Below are 20,507 nucleotides of genomic sequence, written 5' to 3'. Positions count from 1 at the left end.
GCTGAAACTTTCAGCCCCACCCACCAAGAAAGTAGGGGGAGGGAGCAAGAGGCAGAACTCTATGCAAACTCTTGAACAGTAAGATTAAGAAAATTCAGAATGAAAAGCACAGCTGAATGTTAGGAGGGTTGTGCCCTGAAGGGACCTGGAACCTTTAAACCCAACTTCCATCCCCCAACATTAATAATTCTCTTCCAAGCATTTGTCTGTTTCTGAGTTGTAGCCTTTATAATAAACAGGTAACATGTTTTCTTGAGTTCTAGGTGCCATTCTAGCAAATTACTGAATCTGAGGAGGGAGTCATGCAAACCCCCAATTTAGAGCTGGTCAGTTGGAAGTACAGGTGGCCTAGAACTTGTGACTAGTATCTGAAGTAGGGGCAGTCTTGCAGGATTGAGTCTGCTAACTTGTGAGATTGGATACTAACTACAGGTAGGTAGTATCAGAAATGAAACTGAATATTGGGCATGGAGCTGGTATTGGACAATTGGCTGGTGTCAGAGAAAACACTCCAGAATATGCCAGTTAAAGGAAGAATAATACACACACCAGACTATACTTCTAATAATCTCTCCACAAGACTAGTTTAAGTTTTATTAACAGGAAGTTGAATTCACCTACAAACTCTGAGTACAAGAGGGCTGATACTGCCAATCGAGGAGGGAGAAAGCCAGGGAATACCTGGAAATAGATTTCTCTTTGTAAGAATTAAATCAAGGAGAAACCTAATGGAGCAACAGAGTGATTAAGTGCTTATCACAAAGTGTTTACTTAGTAAAATTCATAACCAACCAAATACATTTATTCCTCACTTACTGAGTACTTTTTATATATGCCAGTGACTGTGCTACATACATATAGAGAATAAGGCAACAAGAAAGACATCCTCAGAACTCAATCTCGTGGGAAAGACAGACAAGAAAATAAATGCCTACACAGATGTTAAGTACTTCAGTAAAGAATATTCACAGGATACTATGGTAAAATAACCTAATTGGAATGGCTTTCAGAAAAAGGGATGACAATGAGTTTGGAGCACGAATATGTTGGCAAGGAAAAGTGGAGAAGGTTAGGAGGGGTACTAAATACTAGGCACAATTAACACCATATACAAAAAGCACAAGATAAATGTATTAATGCATCCTTGAAACCACAAAAACTTCAGTATGACTAACTAGAATGGCAGATAGCAGTGCTCACCAAACATTTCATTTTGCAGTCTTATATTTCTTTTCTGCTTGGACAGGCCTATGTGAAATGCTAAAGGACTACAAGAAATTATATGTGCCACTCTGGCCAAAGTATAGCACGTCAACTTAAGACCCTTTAGCTGTCTCTTCTGCCGTGTTCCAAGTAGTAGAGCTATAAGATAGCAGAATGAAAAATGACTTTCATTAGCTTGAGTCTCTGAGGGACTATATGGATGGGCACCTAACAGAACAGTGAAAAGTATGTAGCATGCAGAAAAACAGGAAGAAATGAAGCTTTGTTGTAATAAGCCACTGAGTTTGGCTATTATCAAAGGACAGCCTATCATGACCAATGTAACTGTTGACTAAGATGGGTAAGAAATGGCGAGGGAGAGGTAGATAAGGGCTAAATCTTGAAAATCTTTCAAGAGATTTAAGAGGATTTTAAGCAAAACAGTCACATAAGCTGTTATTTGAATAGCTCAATGGAAACAATCAGAGGAAACATTAGAGATGAAAAAAACTGAAGGCCTGCATCAAGGCAGTGGCAATAAGAACTAATTACATGGGGTGGGATAGAGAAGAGGTCATAGATGAAGAGACTCAGTGGAGGAAAGGCAGCAGTTTTAAGAGCAGATAATACCGTTTTGCATGTGTTTTCTTGTTTTTCTGTTTCCAGAGGAGACACAGGCTGAATTACTTAGAGAACATCAGGTAACATCGAAGAGAGTTGAATACAAGGAATGGAGTCCAGGAGTGCTGTGGACTGAGGTACAGATTTTGCGAGTCATCAGGATATAATAATAGGGTAATGTCACTCAGAAAGAAAAGAAGAAAAGAAAGTCAAGGCAGAACTCTGGTGAATAATATCAACATAAGAAAGGGAAAAAAGGAATCTACAAATGAGACAGAAAAAAATTCAGCAGAAAGGTAATCAGAAAAAAAAAACAGTATCATAGGAGTTAAAGGAAGAAATTTTCAAGTATATTTGTAAACATTCAGACTGATTTAAAATCTAAAGTGTCCACTAAATTTTGCAAGCTAAAAGGTCAATGGCAACCTTATCCAGGAATTTTTAGTGAAGTGACAGATGCAAAAAACAGAATTCAGTGAACTTACTGAAAGGAAAATATAGACAGAAAACAGATAGCTGAGAAGCAAGCAAAAAAAGGTAGTAGTTGGAATCTGTGCCTTTTACAACGGGACAGACTTTAACAAGACCAGCCAGCAGAAAAGAAAAGCTGAAAATATAGGATAAAGGGATTAATTGATAGAGAAAGCTGCAGAGATAGAAGGAGGGGTGGGAATGACACTAGAAATGAAGGGATTTGGGGGTTGTGTAGCCTCCGACAAAATAACTAAAATCCTCTAAGATTTCAACGACATCTTTCATAGGTCTGAACACTAAGTTATTTCATCCTATGCCATGCCTTAAATGTCTCTAACATATATTTGGCATAGCACAACTGAATTAATCTTATGGGAGGGATAAAAGGTATGATCCTTGATATGTAAAAACTGCACATAAAATACTCCATTTCAAGGTGCTATACTAGTCATACAAGAATCAAAAGAGGCACTGAGCATTTATCTATCTAGTTCAACTTCTGTTTAGCTTCAGAATATTTTTATTCTCAAAAAAATTTTCCACAGAACCTCAATATATAAATTTAATATAGGCCAGGCACAGTGGCTCACATCTGTAATTCCAGCATTTAGGGACACCAAGGGCCAGGAGTTTGAGGTTGCAGTGAGCTGTGATGGCACCACTGTACTTCAGCCTCAGTGTCTGAGCAAGATCCTGCATCTCTTAAAAAAAAAAATTAATGTAAGAAAAGCAAAAGCAGTTTTAAGCTGGGCTGGCTTACCAGACCCCAGCACTTCCATGTGTTCAGGACAGTTACAAAATAACTAATACAGTCTGATCCCTTCCTTTTACAAATGAGAAAATTATTATTCAAGGGCGCTGGATTATGATTGATAATTAGCTAATCTTACTCATACTAAATTATGTGGTAGTCAGATCAGGTATACAAACTCTACATCTCTTTCATTATTAAAAAGAAAGGTGCCAATTATTGACCACTTATTAAATGTAAGAACAACCATATCCCAAACTAATTCCTTAATAGCTACAATTATAGGACTATATAAGTTATCTTTTTTAATTTTTGTTGTTAAAGTGACATGTTTTATTTTTTCATTTTATCTGAAACTACCCAAGAAGGGAAAGAAATATGTTTTCCCATCCCTTATTGGAATGACTGAAGACACTTACCTAAAGCAAAAGGGTTGCTAGTAGCAGAACCAGATGTGGAGTTACTATTAGGAGCTGATGATGTAGTAACATTGCTTCCAGTGCTATTTGTTTGCTGAGCTGAATGATCCTGAGGCCTAGGGAAAATAATTAATCACAGAGTAAGCAGTAGAACTGATTATTTTTAAAAGAACCACTGAAATCCTGATATCTAGAAATAAAGAGTAAACTCTCAGACCAACTCAAATTATCATTTAGTAAAAAGCCTGAGAAAACAAAGCGTTAGGGAAAAAAATACAAAATAAAATACAATAAAATCCTACAAAATACAAAATATGCTGCAACTGCCCCTCCTCTTTGAGTATAACATACATAAATTTTTCATTAGTTTCAATCATATTGCTTATGTAAGAGAGGGAGACCTCGTAAGAGGAAAGTTGATGACCAGTTATACCCGCATAGCTTGACTATGTAAAAAACTTTTTTATCTTGGCTGGCACGATGGTTCATGCCTGTAATCTGAGCACTTTGGGAGGCCGAGGCAGGCGGATCACCTGAGGTCAGGAGTTCCAGAGCAGCCTGGTCAACATGGTGAAACATCATCTCTACTAAAAATACAAAAAATAGCCCGGTACAGTGGCGTATGCCTGTAGTCCCAGCTACTTGGGAGGCTGAGACAGGAGACTCGCTTGAACCCAGAGGCAGAGGTTAAGGTGAGCCAAGATTATGCCACTGCACTCTAGCCTGGGTGACAGAGCAAAACTCTGTCTCACGGGGGAAAAAAAAAGGCTTTTTTTAATCTATCCCCTTCTAGTTCTTGAGGGTTATGAGCCAGTTTTACTCAGACCCTTGAAATTCTTGAAAACAATACAAAGCAAGAGACTTCACCAAAAGAAGGCCAACAAATCAATATGAATAATAATTATTACCTTTTTTTTTTTTTTTTTTTTAAAGACAGAGTCCTGCTGTAGCCCAAGCTGGAAGTGCAGTGGTGTGATCTTGGCTCACTGTAACCTCTGCCTCTGGGTTCAAGCGATTCTCCTGCCTCAGCATCCCAAGTAGGTGGGACTACAGGCATGTGCCACTGCACCGGGCTATGTTTTGTATTTTTAGGAGAGATGGTGTTTCACATGTTGACCAGGCTGCTCTGAAACTCCTGACCTCAGGTGAGCCGCCCGCCTCAGCCTCCCAAAGTGCTCAGATTACAGGCATGAGCCACCGTACCTGGCCTGATTATTACTTAATATTATCTCTAAAAGGAAACAGGCCAGGCAAAGTGCCTCACACCTGTAATCCCAGCACTTTGGGAGGCCAAGGGGGGCGGATCACCTGAGGTCAGGAGTTCGCGACCAGCCTGGCCAACATAGTGAAACCCCATGTCTAATAAAAATACAAAATTAGGCTGGGTGTGGTAATGCATGCCTGTAATCCCAGCTACTCAGGAGGCTGAGGCAAGAGAATCGCTTTAACCCAGAAGCAGAGGTTGCAGTGAGCTGAGATCGCACCACTGCACTCCAGCCTGGGAAACAAGAACAAAATTCCATCTCAAAAAAAAAAAAAGGAGATAAAAAACACTTCCATATGATACCAGGTAAGAGTTTTGAACCTCACTCATTGTTTCCTTCCCTGAATTTAGCTAAGGCATACATTTTCCATTTTAACATCTCTGAAATCAGGATGTGTCTTACAATTGCTGACAGTCAGGCATCAACTATATGCCTGCACACAGTCTACATGACTTCAGATGAATGCCTGGGTACACTGCTGTATCATACATAATGGGCTTAATTACCACATTAAGTGTCTTCAGAAACATTACACCATTAATTGGCACTGACAGAAGTTATCGAGTATTCAGAATAGCACAGAAAGAGGAACTATTTTCCATCAGTAAAGCAAGTATTTGTTGTTAGTGAAAACCAGCATAAAAACTTACAAAATGAGTGTTAATGGCTTGGAAGAAAATCCTGGAGAAAATACTGGAGAGCTCTTTTAAGAAATGCTACACCACCAGCACTCTTGATAGAACAGAGTTTGATACTGTATGAAAAAATATGGACACTGACAACTAAGTCTTTGCACGTTATACAAGAGTGCTATGATAAAATTCAATACCCACGTAAGTCCTAAAGGAGCTCATTCAGTAAGTACAAAATAAACATTTTAAGTGACAAGAAAACATCAATTCAGTTAGCAGCATTCTTTCTTAGTGATATACAAAGGTATTTCTTTAAAACTGATGACACCAGCTGGACACTGTGGCATGCACCTACAGTCCTAGGCTGACATGGGAGCATCACTTGAGCCCAACCTGGGCAACATGGCATGACTCTGTCGCTTTAAGAAAAAAAAAATTCCTTACACTTAATGAAATATGATTATCAATTTGTGATTTACTAAGGAGATAAGTCACTAATGATCTTTGTCTAAAAATTTCCTTAAATCTAAAAGAAAAGCTAAAAACTTGCTGTTCTAATGCAAATAATTTAGATATAATAACTAAATACCAATGAACCTTGTAAAATATTAAATGGTTATCTGACAATTATGTAAACGTTAACATCCAATCACTTTTTTTAAAAAATTGTTATTGACAGCAAAGAATGAATTTTAACTATTCAAATATTAATGACAGGGAAGGTCATTTACAGCCAACACTAGTTATTTTTAGAAGTATGAACATTTATCCACACTTTAAAGCTGTACATCTTCCAAAACCATACCTGTTTTGTGTTTTGATGACAAGGTGAACAGTAAGTCCATCATGAATCCCATGCTGACTCAAGGTATCTTGATCTTTCAAAATTTTTCCAGCAAATATCAACACAAGTTGGTCAGTATGCGATTTAAAACGTTTAGAGATTTCTTCCTTAAACTAAATAAAAATAAAATGAGTATGTATTACAGTCATTTGCACAGCCCCCTACAGTCTAGTTTCTAGAAGTACCTTATAGAGATCCCTACTACAGACACTACAATTCAAACACTGTAATTACAGTGTTCCAGGAGGCTAAGGCAGGAGGACTGCCTAAGCCCAGGAGTTCAAGGCTGCAGTAAGCTATGATCACACCACTGCACTCCAGAGCCTGGGTGACAGAGCAAGATCCTGTCCCTAAAAACAAAACAAAACAAAAAATCCCCAATTCAAACAATATAGAGATGCATCCTTTTTGTGTCAGTATCTTGATCTTAGTAAGAAATGAGTATCACTTCATCTCTAACACAAAGGTCTTATTATAGGTGCACATATCCCATATTTGATCCTCTGCTAAGGCCAAACAATATCCTTACTCTTTTTATGTCAATGAGACCAAGCCACAATTAGTTCTTACCACATCCAAAATAATTTATTCCTCAGACTTCTATCTTCAGTCCTGTTCCTTTCTTTCTAGTTGCCAACCTCATACTCTTGGCTAAGGCGGTGGGGCGGCAGGAGACAGGTGGGAGTATCTCTAATGCAAATACCCAAAATCTGAACTGCACTAATATCCAAAACTTTTTGAGTATCCAAGACACTCTAAGGAAATGCTCATTGGAGCATTTCAAACTTCGGATTTTCAAATTAGGAATGCTGAACAAGTATATAATGCAAATATTCCAAAATTTAAAAAAAAAATCTGAAATGTGAGACCCTTCTGGTCCCAAGTGTTTTGGATAAGGTATATTTAATCTGTATTATACTAACCATCCTTCCCACTTATTTTATTCAATATTTATTAACAAGCAGTACTATGGAAAATCAAAGATAAAAGACATAACTCTTTCCCTGAAGGTGAACAGACCAAGAGTCAAGTAAAACCATGAAGTCCAAAGGAAGTATAGAGGGCAGTTAGAGAAGGCTTTCCATAAGTGAAGATTAAAGAAAGATTATAAAGTAGCCGATAAAACCTGAAGAAAGGCTTTCCAGGGACCAGACATATAAAACCAGACAAGAGAAAAGAGCATCATGCTATAAAGAAAAATTTATACTATTTCTCAGATCTTTACCAAAATCACCAGTATGCTTAGGCTTTACCAGACTGTCCAAATAGGAAAACTTCAGAGTGGGCCCAGGAATCTACATTAAAAGACTGGCTCAGGCAATCAGTCCAAATTTATAAAAGAATCACATCTTCAAACCACTCTTCCCTACTGCCCCACAGCAATGGGTCTCAACAGATGAGGACACTGCTGCCAAGAAAGGTGTTTTGAAAATATATAGGGGCATTGTTCTAGTTGTCACAATAAATGGAGAGACATTAAATGATAGAATGTCTGAGATTTAAAAAATCTTGTGGGGACAAGGAAGGGAAGGCATATATAAAAAACATGATAAGCTATATATCGTTGAAAATCAGAGAGAGGTGCATGAAAGTTCATAACACTCTACATTTGTGTATGAATAAAATTTTCCATAACCAAGTTACAACAGCCAATGTAAACAACTGATTTTTTAAAAATCTATTTTACCTTTGTCAACTCCCATACACATTGCTAACATTCTGAAAAATACAAAAAAATAAAAAATAAAAGTAACACAAAATTGTACTACAGTAAATATTTTGAAACTTTCCATCTGCATTTTCTTTCCACTATTTGAAATCACATGATATATAATCCTTTTATTTAAGGCAAGCAACTTTCAAGTAACTAAGAGAAAATCTTTGTAGAACACCATTTGCATGATATTCTGTATCTAGAAACAGGTCAAATTTAACTATCTTCCCATTGTTAGACATCTCATTTTTCCCTTTGGTAGCTATCCAAATAATAATATTATTATTTATGAATGGCAGAACAATGGTTTGTAAGGCTTAAATGTATGTAAATGCAAACATCAGGTATATAGGCAGTAGTCAATAAATGGTAGCTAAAAGTACTCAAAATTTTGAGGAAGATAGTTTCTAATCCTATCTCAGATGTAGAAAAAGAGGTTACAGATGTCTCCCTTTCCCCAAGTGACACAGCTAATAAACTAGTATTTAGGATTCAAACCTAAATTTGACTTCAAAGACAAACCTTCAAAAAAAATACAGACTAACTGTATTTTTCATATGTAAAATGAGAGGGTTAATCTAGATTTGTGTTTCTTAACCTTAAACTCAGAAATCCTTTCCAAAATCTTTGATATCCCTTAATATCTGAAATATAAATGACTTAATTATTGAACTTATCCAATTATGTAGCATTTTATCGTATTTTAGGATTTGAAGGTAAGATGCTAGATTAAAGACATGCATCTATTCTTACATCTTTTCAAATAGCCACAAAAACAACAGGATCTTTTAAGCTTTACAGAGACAGAACTCATATCACATAATTCACTCATTTAAAGTATAAAATTCAATGGTTTCTAGAGTATTCACAGATACGTGTTACAGTCAATTTCAGAACATTTTCATTAAAACCTATACCCTTAGCTATTACCTACCTGTGCCTCATCATTTCCAACAATAAGAAATCAGTAATTTATACTTTGTCTCCATACTAATATTTCATATAAACGCAATATTATAACATATGGTCTTTGTGACTAGCTTCTTATACTTGGCATGTTTTCAAGATTCATCCATGTGTCACTACCTCATCCCTTTCTATGGCCAAATAGTATTCCATTTTATGGATATACAACCTATTTTGTGTATTCACTCATCAGGTGATGGGCATTTGGGTTGTTTCTACCTTTTGGCTATTATAAACAATGTAATACATTTATCTCAGAGAAACTGACAGACTAAATGGGCAAAAATGAATTAGTAAAAATAGAAAAGATATTAACAATTAACATATGACCTAACTGAGCATACACAGACCACCAAACCCAACAAATATGGACTAAGCATTCTTTCTAAGTGCCTTTACTAAATTAGACTCTCTATGCTGGGCCATAAAGTAAGTCAACATATTTCAAAAAATTTAAATCTTACCAAGTTGTACTCTGTGACCACATGCAATTAAACTACCAAAAAGACAATGAGAAAGCAAGTGTTGTTCAATTGGAAAAGATTACCTAAGTGGGACACAAAAAGACCTAACCATTTTTTTAAAGGGGCATCATATACTGAACTATCATTAGCAGAATAAAAAGAGAAAATTTGCAACACAACCAACACAGCTCAAATCCAGATTTCTTAAATGTCTACAAACCACCAAAAAACACAACCCAACTGAAAAACGGCCAAGAAATTTAAACAGGAATTTCACAAAAATGAAATTGTTTTCACTTAAATGGCAAACAACACAGGAAAAAGTGCTCATCTTCACTAATAATCAGGTAATTTTAAATTAAAACCAGTGACAAATGTACTGAATGGTTCAATTTAAGATTGTTAAGAGTGTTGCAGAGGATGCAGAGCAACTGGAAATCACATACGCTGTGGGTACAAGTATAAATAAATCAGTACATTTTGGAAAAGTATTTTGCAACAGAAGCCGAATATGTGCTTACCCTATGACCCAACAATTCCACTATTTAACAGATTACATGACAAATTACATGTCCATAACAAATACATCAAAAAACACATTCAAGAACATTCAAACCAGTATTACTTGTATTAGCCAAAAACTGAAAACTCAAATGTCCCTCAACTATAGAATGAACTGTAGTATATTCATTTAATAGATTACACCCAATGACAGCAAATGAACTACTGCCACATATCATCAAGGATACCTCAACACAGAGCAAAAAAGCCAATCACAATGAAGATAAATTATCTGATTGTATTTTTATGAAGTTTTGTGTTTTTTTAAGAAGTTTTGTGTTGGGGACAAAATCCATGGTGTCCAAAGTGAGATCAGTGGTTATCTTAGGGAAGTTTGCAAGTGACTTCTTGGGAGTTGGTATCATGTTCTACTTTCTTGGCCTTTAGACTAAAACATGGACCTGTACATTTATGATATATGTATTCTTCTACGCTGTACTTTAATAAAAATAGTTTTAAAAGTTGACTGTGAACTTTTAAGCTGCAGCAGGGGCTGGACATGGTGGTTCATGCCTGTAATTTCAGCACTTTGGGAGGCCAACATGGGAGGACTGCTTGAGCCCAGGAGTTAGAGGCTGCAGTGAGCTATGATGGTGCCACGGTACTCCAGCCTGGGCAACAGAACCAGACCCTGTCTGACAAAAAAAGAACAGAAACAGCAGGAAGTCGAAACACAGGTAGCCAGTTCTCCTATTTCAATTTCAATGATTCCCTTTCCCAAAGCTAAAGAATGCCTCACTGGGGCTGGGCGCAGTGGCTCACGTCTGTAATCCCAGCACTTTGGGAGGCCAAGGCAGGTGATCACCTGAAGTTAGGAATTCAAGACCAGCCTGGCCAGTGAAACCCCATCCCTACTAAAAATACAAAAATTAGCCAGGTAACATGGTACACATCCCTGTAACCCCAGCTACTCAGGAGGCTGAAATACAAGAATCACTTGAACCTGGGAGGCAGAGGTTGCAGTGAGCCGAAATCGTGCCACTGCAGTCCAGCCTAGAGGACAAAGCAGGACTCCCATCTCAAAAAATATATATATATATGCCTCATCTTGAGCAGGTCAACTGAAAGGAAATGGCACGAAGAGAGATCAGTTTTAGGTAGCAGACCAGACTGGATATAAGACATGAAAATGACAACCCAAGGACAAAAGATGGTCATCCATTAACATCATATGTGGCAGAGACAGTTAAAATCTGATATCCAAAACAGCTGTAATCTCAAAAACTAATGGAACAGCACTGAATATAGCTCAGTTGAACCTCTGGTAATATTTAAAGACAGAAGTCCTCCTAACCATGAGTTGTCAGTATCAGTACTTGGAGGATAATCAGGGCTTTCTGGACAGACTAAGAGCTTCTCTACAGTGTCCCAGATGCAGAAGAGTAAGACACAGTATGCCTTCAAAAATTACTTCTATCATTTTATTATACAGCTATGCTGTACCTGGCACCACAAACATATTTTCACATTCACTCTTTACAACCAAACTTCAAGAAACCAAACCAAAGTCCTGGCAGACATGTGAGAAATCACATTAACTCACAAAATTACAGTGCTGTTAACAATTAATGTCACAGATACTGGGATCCTCCAATCTCATGGGACTCTTGGTTCTAGAGGGGCATCTTAGGCTTAAAGTACAAACGAATTTATGGCACTTCATGCTGAAAGTTGGAAAACATGTTAAAAATGGAGATAGCATACAGTACAGTTCTAGGGAACTACAGAGAACTGCATAATGTGACTACCATTTATAATTCAGTTCTTATAAAAATAAATTTCAAATTACAAACAACCAATGTCACCTAATTAAGATATCAGTAGAAGACTACTGTTATATTGATTTGTTCTGAGTAAAAATTATATGAAACTTGGAACAAGCAAGCAAAAATCAAGAGATAAACAATTTAAAGTTCAGCTGCTGTCTGCCATTCCATTTGCAACAAAAGTAGATGAATCTTAAGTTTAATTGTACCATGCCAGATATGGTAGGTACACTTTTCCAAATAAACTATATTTTAGAAAATTAAATCAAGTTAAATAATGTCATGTTTATATCTAAATGGAATTTGTCCTACAGCTAAAAATTCTGTACATACTTCAAATATCTTTAAACTTCTACTCTACTCCCTAAAAAAGAAAAATAGTTTTCAGTTTACACTGTCTTCAAAATTTCTAGAAAGTTTATCTCTAACATAACTTCCATGTCTTTTAATCTATTTACAACAGGAAAAATCAGAAGCTAAACAGTACAGGCATAGAAAAACTTAATTAGCAATCTTAGAAAATCTCAAAGCTGTTTAGACAGAGGTAGCTCACTGACACTTTTCCTCTGCAGAAAAACAAAATTTATTACGATTACATAAAATATTTTCAGCCAGGCATGGTGGCTCACGCCTGTAATCCCAGTACTTTGGGAGGCCAAGGTAGGCAGATCACCTGAGGTCGAAAGTTTGAGACCAGCCTAACCAACATGGAGAAACCCGTCTCTACTAAAAATACAAAATTAGCTGGGCATGGTGGCAAATGCCTGTAATCCCAGCTACTCAGGAGGCTGAGGCAGGAGAATCGCTTGAACCTAGGAGGCCAAGGTTGTGGTGAACCAAGATCTTGCCAATGCACTCCAGCCTGGGCGAAAAGAGCGAAACTCCGTTTCAAGATAATAATAATTAACAAATATTTTCATCTAGGAAATAGCCAGAACCATAAAAGAAAAATTTTTGTGATTTCCATTAAAAAGATTACATAGATTAATTTATTTTTGTCTTTAAGCCTATGTGGTCACTATTAACTCAAAATACAAGATACATGATAGAATGGGCCTCAAAGGATCCATATTTCCTACAAATGTACATCCAACTCTGGTCTTGCACTGATAACCTACAATAACTACAGGCCAGAGAGTAGAAAGCTGAGAATTACTAAACTCTTTCTCAACAACCATTAAGAATCAAAATTCTAATGAACTTTGAGAAAGCAGTTTAATGATTTCAAAATGAATACAGCATGAACCAAACAACTTTCAGTAGCCCATCGTTTTTTCAACATCATCCAAAAGCCAGGTGTTACACGAGTGGATTCTCCAGCTAACGTTACCCCCATGTGAGCAACAAAATTGTTTTCCATTCTACTGAATGTAATTTTAACGTTTTGATTATGCTGAGTTACTGGTGTGAATATCAACTGCTGTTCTGCAATATAGTGTTAACTGTTTCAGACTCTCAAGGTATTCTGCATCTGCCTTTTTTTTTTTTTTAACCAGACTGTCAGTTCTTATTTTGAAAGCATACCTTCTTTCTCCCCAAAATTTTCTATTTTTAATCTGAGGAAGAAGCAGCAAATAATTTAGAAAATCATATCAAATAGAATGGGCAAAGAATGTGAAATGCTGTCCTGAAATGAAAATGTGTAAGATTTAGTGGACCAACTTTTATGGTAGCAATCAGCTGTTCAGGGCTGACTTTGCTTAGTCCCTGTTCTCAACTGTTTTGGGGAAGAAAATGAGACACACACATGGAGGGAAGAGAGGAAAATCAAGGTTAGGAAAGAATATTTTTGAAACATGTAGGCCTGAATTCAAATTTTGGTTTTACTGCATACTAGTTGTGTGACCTGGAGGATGCTACCTGTCTCTAAGCCTTGGTTTCTTCATCAGGAACAGATACTCTGCAAGGCTGATGAGATAATTAAGAGATCTATGGAAATTGCCTGGACACAATTCACTCACTAAGACATTCCAATATTGCTAATCTAATTATGCAAGGATAAGCTCTAAATTGTAAACACTCTTAAAATGGAGTTAATCCGACTTTAAAAGCAACATTGTCACCCTTTACAAAGATTACAAAATCCAAACTTGCTTTTAAACAACCTTTTCTATCTCACCCTATTAAACATCCTGGGGAGTGGGAATTAACCTATCCAAAAGTAAAATTTATTTTAGCTCTGAAGATAAAACATACAAAATTTCATTTCCAGCAGAATCACATATTAACAGCATTTAGCAAGAATTCTCTAAATAGTTGTCTGAATTCTGTATTCAAATCTTTGCTATTTCAGTATTTTAAGGCAGAGATCTTTCAAGAGTCTATTTTTGAATTAGCTCCTTACTCAATATTGCTAATATCATTTGAAAACGTGTCCATAAATCATCCATATACATAGTTCTGTCAGTTATCACTCTCCAAGAGTCTGATGTTTAACCTTAAAGTTAGTAGCCTTATTTAAAACACTGCATAACCCTTATACAAGGATGCAAAGTATGAGAAACAGCTACACTGAATATGTAACATATATAAGAGGCACTGCAGCCAAAAATGCTACAGTGTATTGTTTATAAAATTTATTTTTTAGATTCTGATCTAAATCTGACCAAGAACAACAAACTAAATGTTTTACTATTCACATGCTATTGCAAAAACTTAAAACTCAATTCATTGGTGAACGAAAGGTTGTGGGGAAAGAAATCAATATAAGTAAATCATATAAACTCTGAGTCAGGTAATCTATGTATATGATGTCACAAAATCTTCCAAACAATCTACTGAAGCAGGCATTACATGAAATGTTAAAAATGTAGCCAGTGAGGCTGAGATGATTAAAGCTTCTTACCCAAAATCAGATTTATCCAATTCCAAGGTTCATGCTTTCCTATCTCAAAATATTAATAAGCAAACCAAAACAATAAAACATAAAAATAAATAATGGCTTAATGAAATAGTTCTCCATGGAAAGACTACCAAGGTAATACAAGTAGAAAGAGTAAGATAAAGAAAACTGTGGGTGGTTGACCCCATTTGCTTAATAGAAGTCAAAATCTATATATGAATATGTAAACACCTTTCTGGACAGAATCACCAAAACGAAAAAAGTTAACTTTACCTTTTATTCCAAATGAGTACCCTTACCACACACACTGTTTTTTTTGGAGACGAAGTCTCACTCTGTCGCCCACGCTGGAGTGCAGTGGTGCAATCTTGGCTCACTGCAACATCCGCCTCTCAGGTTCAAGTGATTCTCCTGCCTCCGCCTCCTAAATAGCTGGGATTACAGGCGCATACCACCACGGCCAGCTAATTTTTGTATTTTTTTTTTTTTTTTCACTAAGAGTTTCATGTTGGCCAGGACGGTCTTGATCTCTTGACCTCGTGATCCACCTGCCATTATGACTTTGTATCATTTATTAAGTACAGTATGATGTTCTGATATATGTAAACAATGTGGAGTGATTAAATCAAACTAATACATCTATCACCTTTCTTATCTTTTTTGTAGTAGCAGCTGCTGGTACAGGAAAGTAACTGAAATAATACCATTAGACATTTAAGTTACCTAAGAATAAATACATTTTTTCAAGTAAATCACACAGATCACGAGGTCAAGAGATCGAGACCATCCTGGTCAACATGGTGAAACCCCGTCTCTACTAACACAAAAAATTAGCTGGGCATGGTGGCACATGCCTGTAATCCCAGCTACTCAGGAGGCTGAGGCAGGAGAATTGCCTGAACCCAGGAGGCGGAGGTTGCGGTGAGCCGAGATCGCGCCATTGCACTCCAGCCTGGGTAACGAGCGAAACTCCGTCTCAAAAAAAAAAAAAAAAAAAAAATTACTAAGACAAGTCTGTCTGAGCAACATAGTGAAATCTTGTCTCTACAAAAACAAACAAAAGTAAAAAACATAACAAAAAAAATAACACCAAAAATAAATGGCTGGGCATGGTGGTGCAGGCATGCAGCCCAGCTACTCCAGAAGCTGAGGTGGGAGGATCACTTGAGCCCAGGAGGTCAAGGTCACAGTGAGCTGTGATTGCACTACTGCACTTCAGGTTGGGTGACAGAGCAAGACTCTGTCTCAAAAAGGAAAAAAAATCCCAACTAGGTACAAAATACTGTAAATAAATATTTAAAACACAATTTGGTAATTCAATAAACACTTGTACTACTTAGTATGTGCTCAGACCACAATGCCAGGCAACATGGGATTAGAAGGTAAGCAAAACAGTCCCTACCCTTGAAGTTCTTACAGTATTGGGGGGTGGGGGTGCATACGATGTGATGAAGGAGACAATCCATATAATTGCAAAATGGCATCAGAGATTATATCAATGATCTGATATAGACTGGTGAGTCCAATCACACCCTCTGATGAACTAACATTTAAATAAACTTTTAAAAAAAGATACAGAGTCTTGCTATATTGCCCAGGCTGGCATCGATCTCCTGGGCTCAAGTAATTCTCCCACCTCAGCCTCTCAAGTAGCTGGGACTAGAGGTTTGCACCACCACACCTAACTCTTAAATCAATTACTGAAGACTGAAAAGCCAGTCAAAGAAAAGTCAAGGCAGTTTGGGGCAGTGGCTAGGTGAGGCTTCCCAAGTTTGTCACTGGGTTTGAATCTAGAATCTACTACTTCATTTGTGTATGAATTTGGTCACATTATTAATCTGAGTCTCAGTATCTTCATTTTTTTTTTTTTTTTTTTGAGACAGAGTTTCCCTCTGTTGCCCAGGCTGGAGTGCAGTGTCAAGATCTTGGTTCGATGCAATTTCCGCCCCACAGATTCAAGCATTCCTCCCACCTCACCTTCCTGAGTAGCTGGGACTACAGGCGTACACCACCACATCCAGCTATTTTTTGTATTTTTAGTAGAGACAGGGTTTCACTATTTTGGCCAGGCTGGTCTTCAACTCCTGACCTCAAGTGACCACCAGCTTTGGCCTCCCAAAGTGTTAGGATTAGCGGCATGAGTCACCACGCCTAGCCAGGATCTTCATTTTTTTAAAAAAGGATAATAATAATGCTTTCAGCATGAAGTTGTGTGACATTTTCAAAAAATATAGTGCATCATTCCTGCAATAAATATCAGCCATTATGTCACTGTCATTAGTCGCATTTGCAAAGGCCCAGAAAGGGGGAGAAAGAGCTAGTGATATTTGAGGGTAGGAGAAGAGACAATACAAACTGGCTGAAATACAATGAAAAAAACGAGAAGAGGTAGGGGAGAACGCATCCTGAAAGCTGTATTAGCTGTGCTAATTCAGTAGTCACTAGCTACATATGGCTATTAAGCACTTGAAATGTGGCTACTTCAAACTGAAAGATATGCTGTAAGTGTAAAATACACAATATATTTCAAAGACTTAGTATTTTAAAATGCAAAATATTTTAGTCTTTTATATAAATTACACCTTAAAATATTTTAGATATACTGTGTTAAATAAAACATATTAAAATTACAAAAGCCAAAAGGTAGAAGCAATCCAACTGACCATGAACATATGAATGGATTTAAAAAATGTGATATATGCATATAGTTGAATATTATTCAGTCTTACAAAGTAAATTCTGGCTGGGTGCGGTGGCTCACACCTGCATAATCCTAGCACTTTGAGAAGCCAAGGCGGGCAGACTGCTTGAGCTCAGGAGTTTGAGACCAACATGGGCAACATGGCTAAACTCTGACTCTAAAAAACACAAAAGTAGTCAGGCGCGGTGACATGAGCTTGTAGTCCCAGCTACTTGGGGGCAGGAGGATCGCTTAAACTTTAGGAGGTGGAGGCTGCAGTGAGCCATGATTGTGCCACTGCACTCCAGCCTGGGTGACAAAGTGAGAATCTGTCTCCAAAAAAAAAAGTAAATTCTGACACATGCTACAATATAAATGAACCTTGTGGACATCACACTAAGGGAAATAAATCAATCACAAAAGGCCAAACACTGTCTTACTCCACTTATATGAAATTCCTAGAGTAGTCAGTCAAATTCAGAGAAAGAAAGTGTAGCATGGTAGTTGCTAGAGGCAGGGAAATGCGGAAATAGGGAGTTATTGTTTAAATGGTACAGGGTTTCAGTTTTGCAAGATGATGAGTTCTGGAAAGGGATGGTGATAACAGTTACACAACAATGTGAATGTATTTAATGTCATGGAACTGAACATTTAAAAATGGTTAACATGATAAATTTTGTTATGTGTGAATAACCACTATCAAAAAATTAACTTCAGTCCTTTCTTTTTATTAAACTGGCTAATAAGAAAATTACATATGTGGCTCATACTGCTTTTTGTTTTTTTAAAAGACCAAGTCTCACTTTGTCACCATGGCTAGAGTGCAATGGTGCAATCACAGCTCACTGCAACCTCAAAACTCCTGGGCTCAACCTTGTTGGACTAGCTGGGACTACAGGTGTGTGCCACCACACCTGGCTAAATTTTTATTTTTTTGTAGACAGGGTTTCTGTGTTTCCCAGGCTGGTCTTGAACTCCAGGAGGTGGAGGCTGCAGTGAGCTATGATCGCTGAGCCATGATGCTCAAGTAATTCTGCCACGTTGGCCCCCCAAAGTTTGGGATTACAAACGTGAACCACTAAGCCCGGCTCACACTGTATAAAAAACAAGTCATGGTAAAAATTTCCAATGAGAACTGTTTTGATGAACCCGATCTAATAACAGGAAGCCCTAATACTAGGGTAAGCAAACCTTCTGTTACAGGCTAGACAGTAAATATTTTTGGCTCTACCAGCCACATGGTCTGTTCTGAAAGGAGCTTTAGATAATACATAAGCAAATGGGCACAGTGGATTTGGAATACCACAGTTTCCTGACCCCTGCCCTAAGGCACCCATTATAAAAAATGACTCTTAAATTTTCATAAATTTTGTGAACCAGTTTAATAACGGTATCTTGAAATCTGCCACAGTGAGAATATTTACATCATGGAAATCCAGCAAACACTACAAATCAGTATTTTTCCTGAACAACTAGTTGGTAAACCAGCATTTACCAGCAAACCACTCACTATGTAATGAATTAACTTCTCTTCTATACATCTAAAATTGTATTTATTATGAACCACCTTTGAGAGAAATGGATAGCTATTCAAATCATTTTCTGTGCTCTGTGGTTCAGATGACAGTCTCCAGCTAAGAAAGGTGGTTCTACAAGGATAATGTTGCAGGGAGAGAAACAAGAGTGAACATCATGAAGTAGTCAAGAGTTGCGCTTTAGAGTGGTGACCTAGGGAAGAACAGCTTAAGAGGAAGCTTCCACAAGAGGGCTGGAAGCTATGAGATTATGTACATACTACACTTAGTAAAGGTTCAACAATTAGTAGTTGTTATTGAATATATTATTGTACATAACGGACTAGATTCATCTGTAGACAATTTATTAAGCCCTAGGCTCTGGTAATACAGTGGTGAACAATGACAGCCCCTCTCTAAAGAGAATGAATCACATAAATACACAATTTTAAGTTGTGATGAATTCTTACTAAAAACAGGCTGCTGTGAGAAATGCAACGGGGGATCCCAATCTAATTTGGACAACCAGAAACAGGTGTTACCTGGAGAAACTGACCTTTGCATTGAGATTTAAAGATGGAAGAGGAATGGGCAAAGAGTGTTCTTGTATTCTAGGTAGCAAGAATAAATTGTACAAAAGTCCTTAGGCAGGAAAAAAATGAGGTATTAACAGGTCAAGTGAGCCAAGCAAGCAAAGAAAGCAGGCATCCAGAGAACGGTGAGGGCAGAGAACAGTATTATATAGAGCCTCACTACCCCATCATATATTCTGAGACCAACAGGGAGCCATTAGCTTTACACAGAGGATGGCATGCCCTGTCTAACATTTTTCAGAGATCACTCTTGGAATGACTGGTGGGAGAGTTATAGAAAAGTTAGGCGACTGACCAGCAGGCTACTGCAGTTTCTAGGCAAGAGGTAATGGCAACTTAGTGGAGCTACTACCCAGTATTTTAAGTACACACTTAATCTATTAAATATGCCACCACAGAAATTTTTGCTCTCAGGACACCATTTTACAACTTCTGAACTCCAAAGAGTTTTTTAAATTTAGGTTAGAGCTGTTAATATTTATAATATTAGAAATTAAAATGAAATAATCTTTAAAAATAAATTCATTTAAAAATAATACATTATATGTTAATATTAACCAACATCCTTATGAAAAATAAATTTTCTCAGTGATAAGAGTGGCATTATTTTACATTTTTGGAAATCACTTTAGTCTCATAATAGAAGACAGCTTTTCATACCTGTTGTGATAGCCTACATCTTAAAACTTATAGCCAAGTACACTGCTCGTTTTTGAGAAAATTGGACTGAAAAATAAAAATAACATCTCAGAATTGCTATGAAAATAGTTTCATCTCATGGTCGTATTGGGGACCCTCCCCAAACCACACTGAGATCTACTGCTCAAATAATAAAAAGTAAATCTGTCTAGCTGGTTTTCCAGTTCTTCCCAGAATGCCCCCAGCAAAAATAATAATGAAAAAGCAAAGTAATCACAGTAAGATACCATTTCACAGTCAGTAGGATGGCTATAATCACAAAGACATTAGTAAGTTATTACTGAAATGTGGTAATTGGAATCCTCATCATTGCTAGTGGGAATGTAAAATGGTACAGACACCTTGGAAAATAATTTGGGAGCTCCTCATAAAGTTCAACATAGAGCTTTGACCCAGCAATTTCCACTCTAGATCTACACCCAAGAAAATGAAAACTTATGTCCCCAGAAAAACTTATACATGAGTGTTCAGAGGCATTAGTCATAATAGCTAGAAAGTA

At 37.1% G+C, this 20,507-nt stretch overlaps 1 protein-coding gene across 2 annotated transcripts in view; it reads right to left on the bottom strand.

The window, feature by feature from the left end:
• UBQLN1 (ubiquilin 1) overlaps window positions 1–20,507 on the bottom strand; it is a 47,096-nt gene that overhangs the window by 20,203 nt on the left and 6,386 nt on the right. For both annotated transcript variants that reach the window (XM_012472138.3, XM_012472139.3), the window contains exons 2-3: window positions 6,171–6,322; window positions 3,469–3,584 (exon numbers count right to left, since the gene is read on the bottom strand). In XM_012472138.3, coding sequence (XP_012327561.2) covers window positions 3,469–3,584; window positions 6,171–6,322 — 268 coding nt within the window. The remainder of the gene's footprint in view (window positions 1–3,468; window positions 3,585–6,170; window positions 6,323–20,507) is intronic.

Source organism: Aotus nancymaae, unplaced genomic scaffold (genome assembly GCF_030222135.1).
Source record: "Aotus nancymaae isolate 86718 unplaced genomic scaffold, 86718_ANA_hifiasm-v0.15.2.pri h1tg000041l, whole genome shotgun sequence".
NCBI lineage: Eukaryota > Metazoa > Chordata > Mammalia > Primates > Aotidae > Aotus > Aotus nancymaae.
The sequence above is the reverse complement of the archived record's forward strand: the minus strand, read 5'-3'. Positions and strand labels throughout refer to the sequence as shown.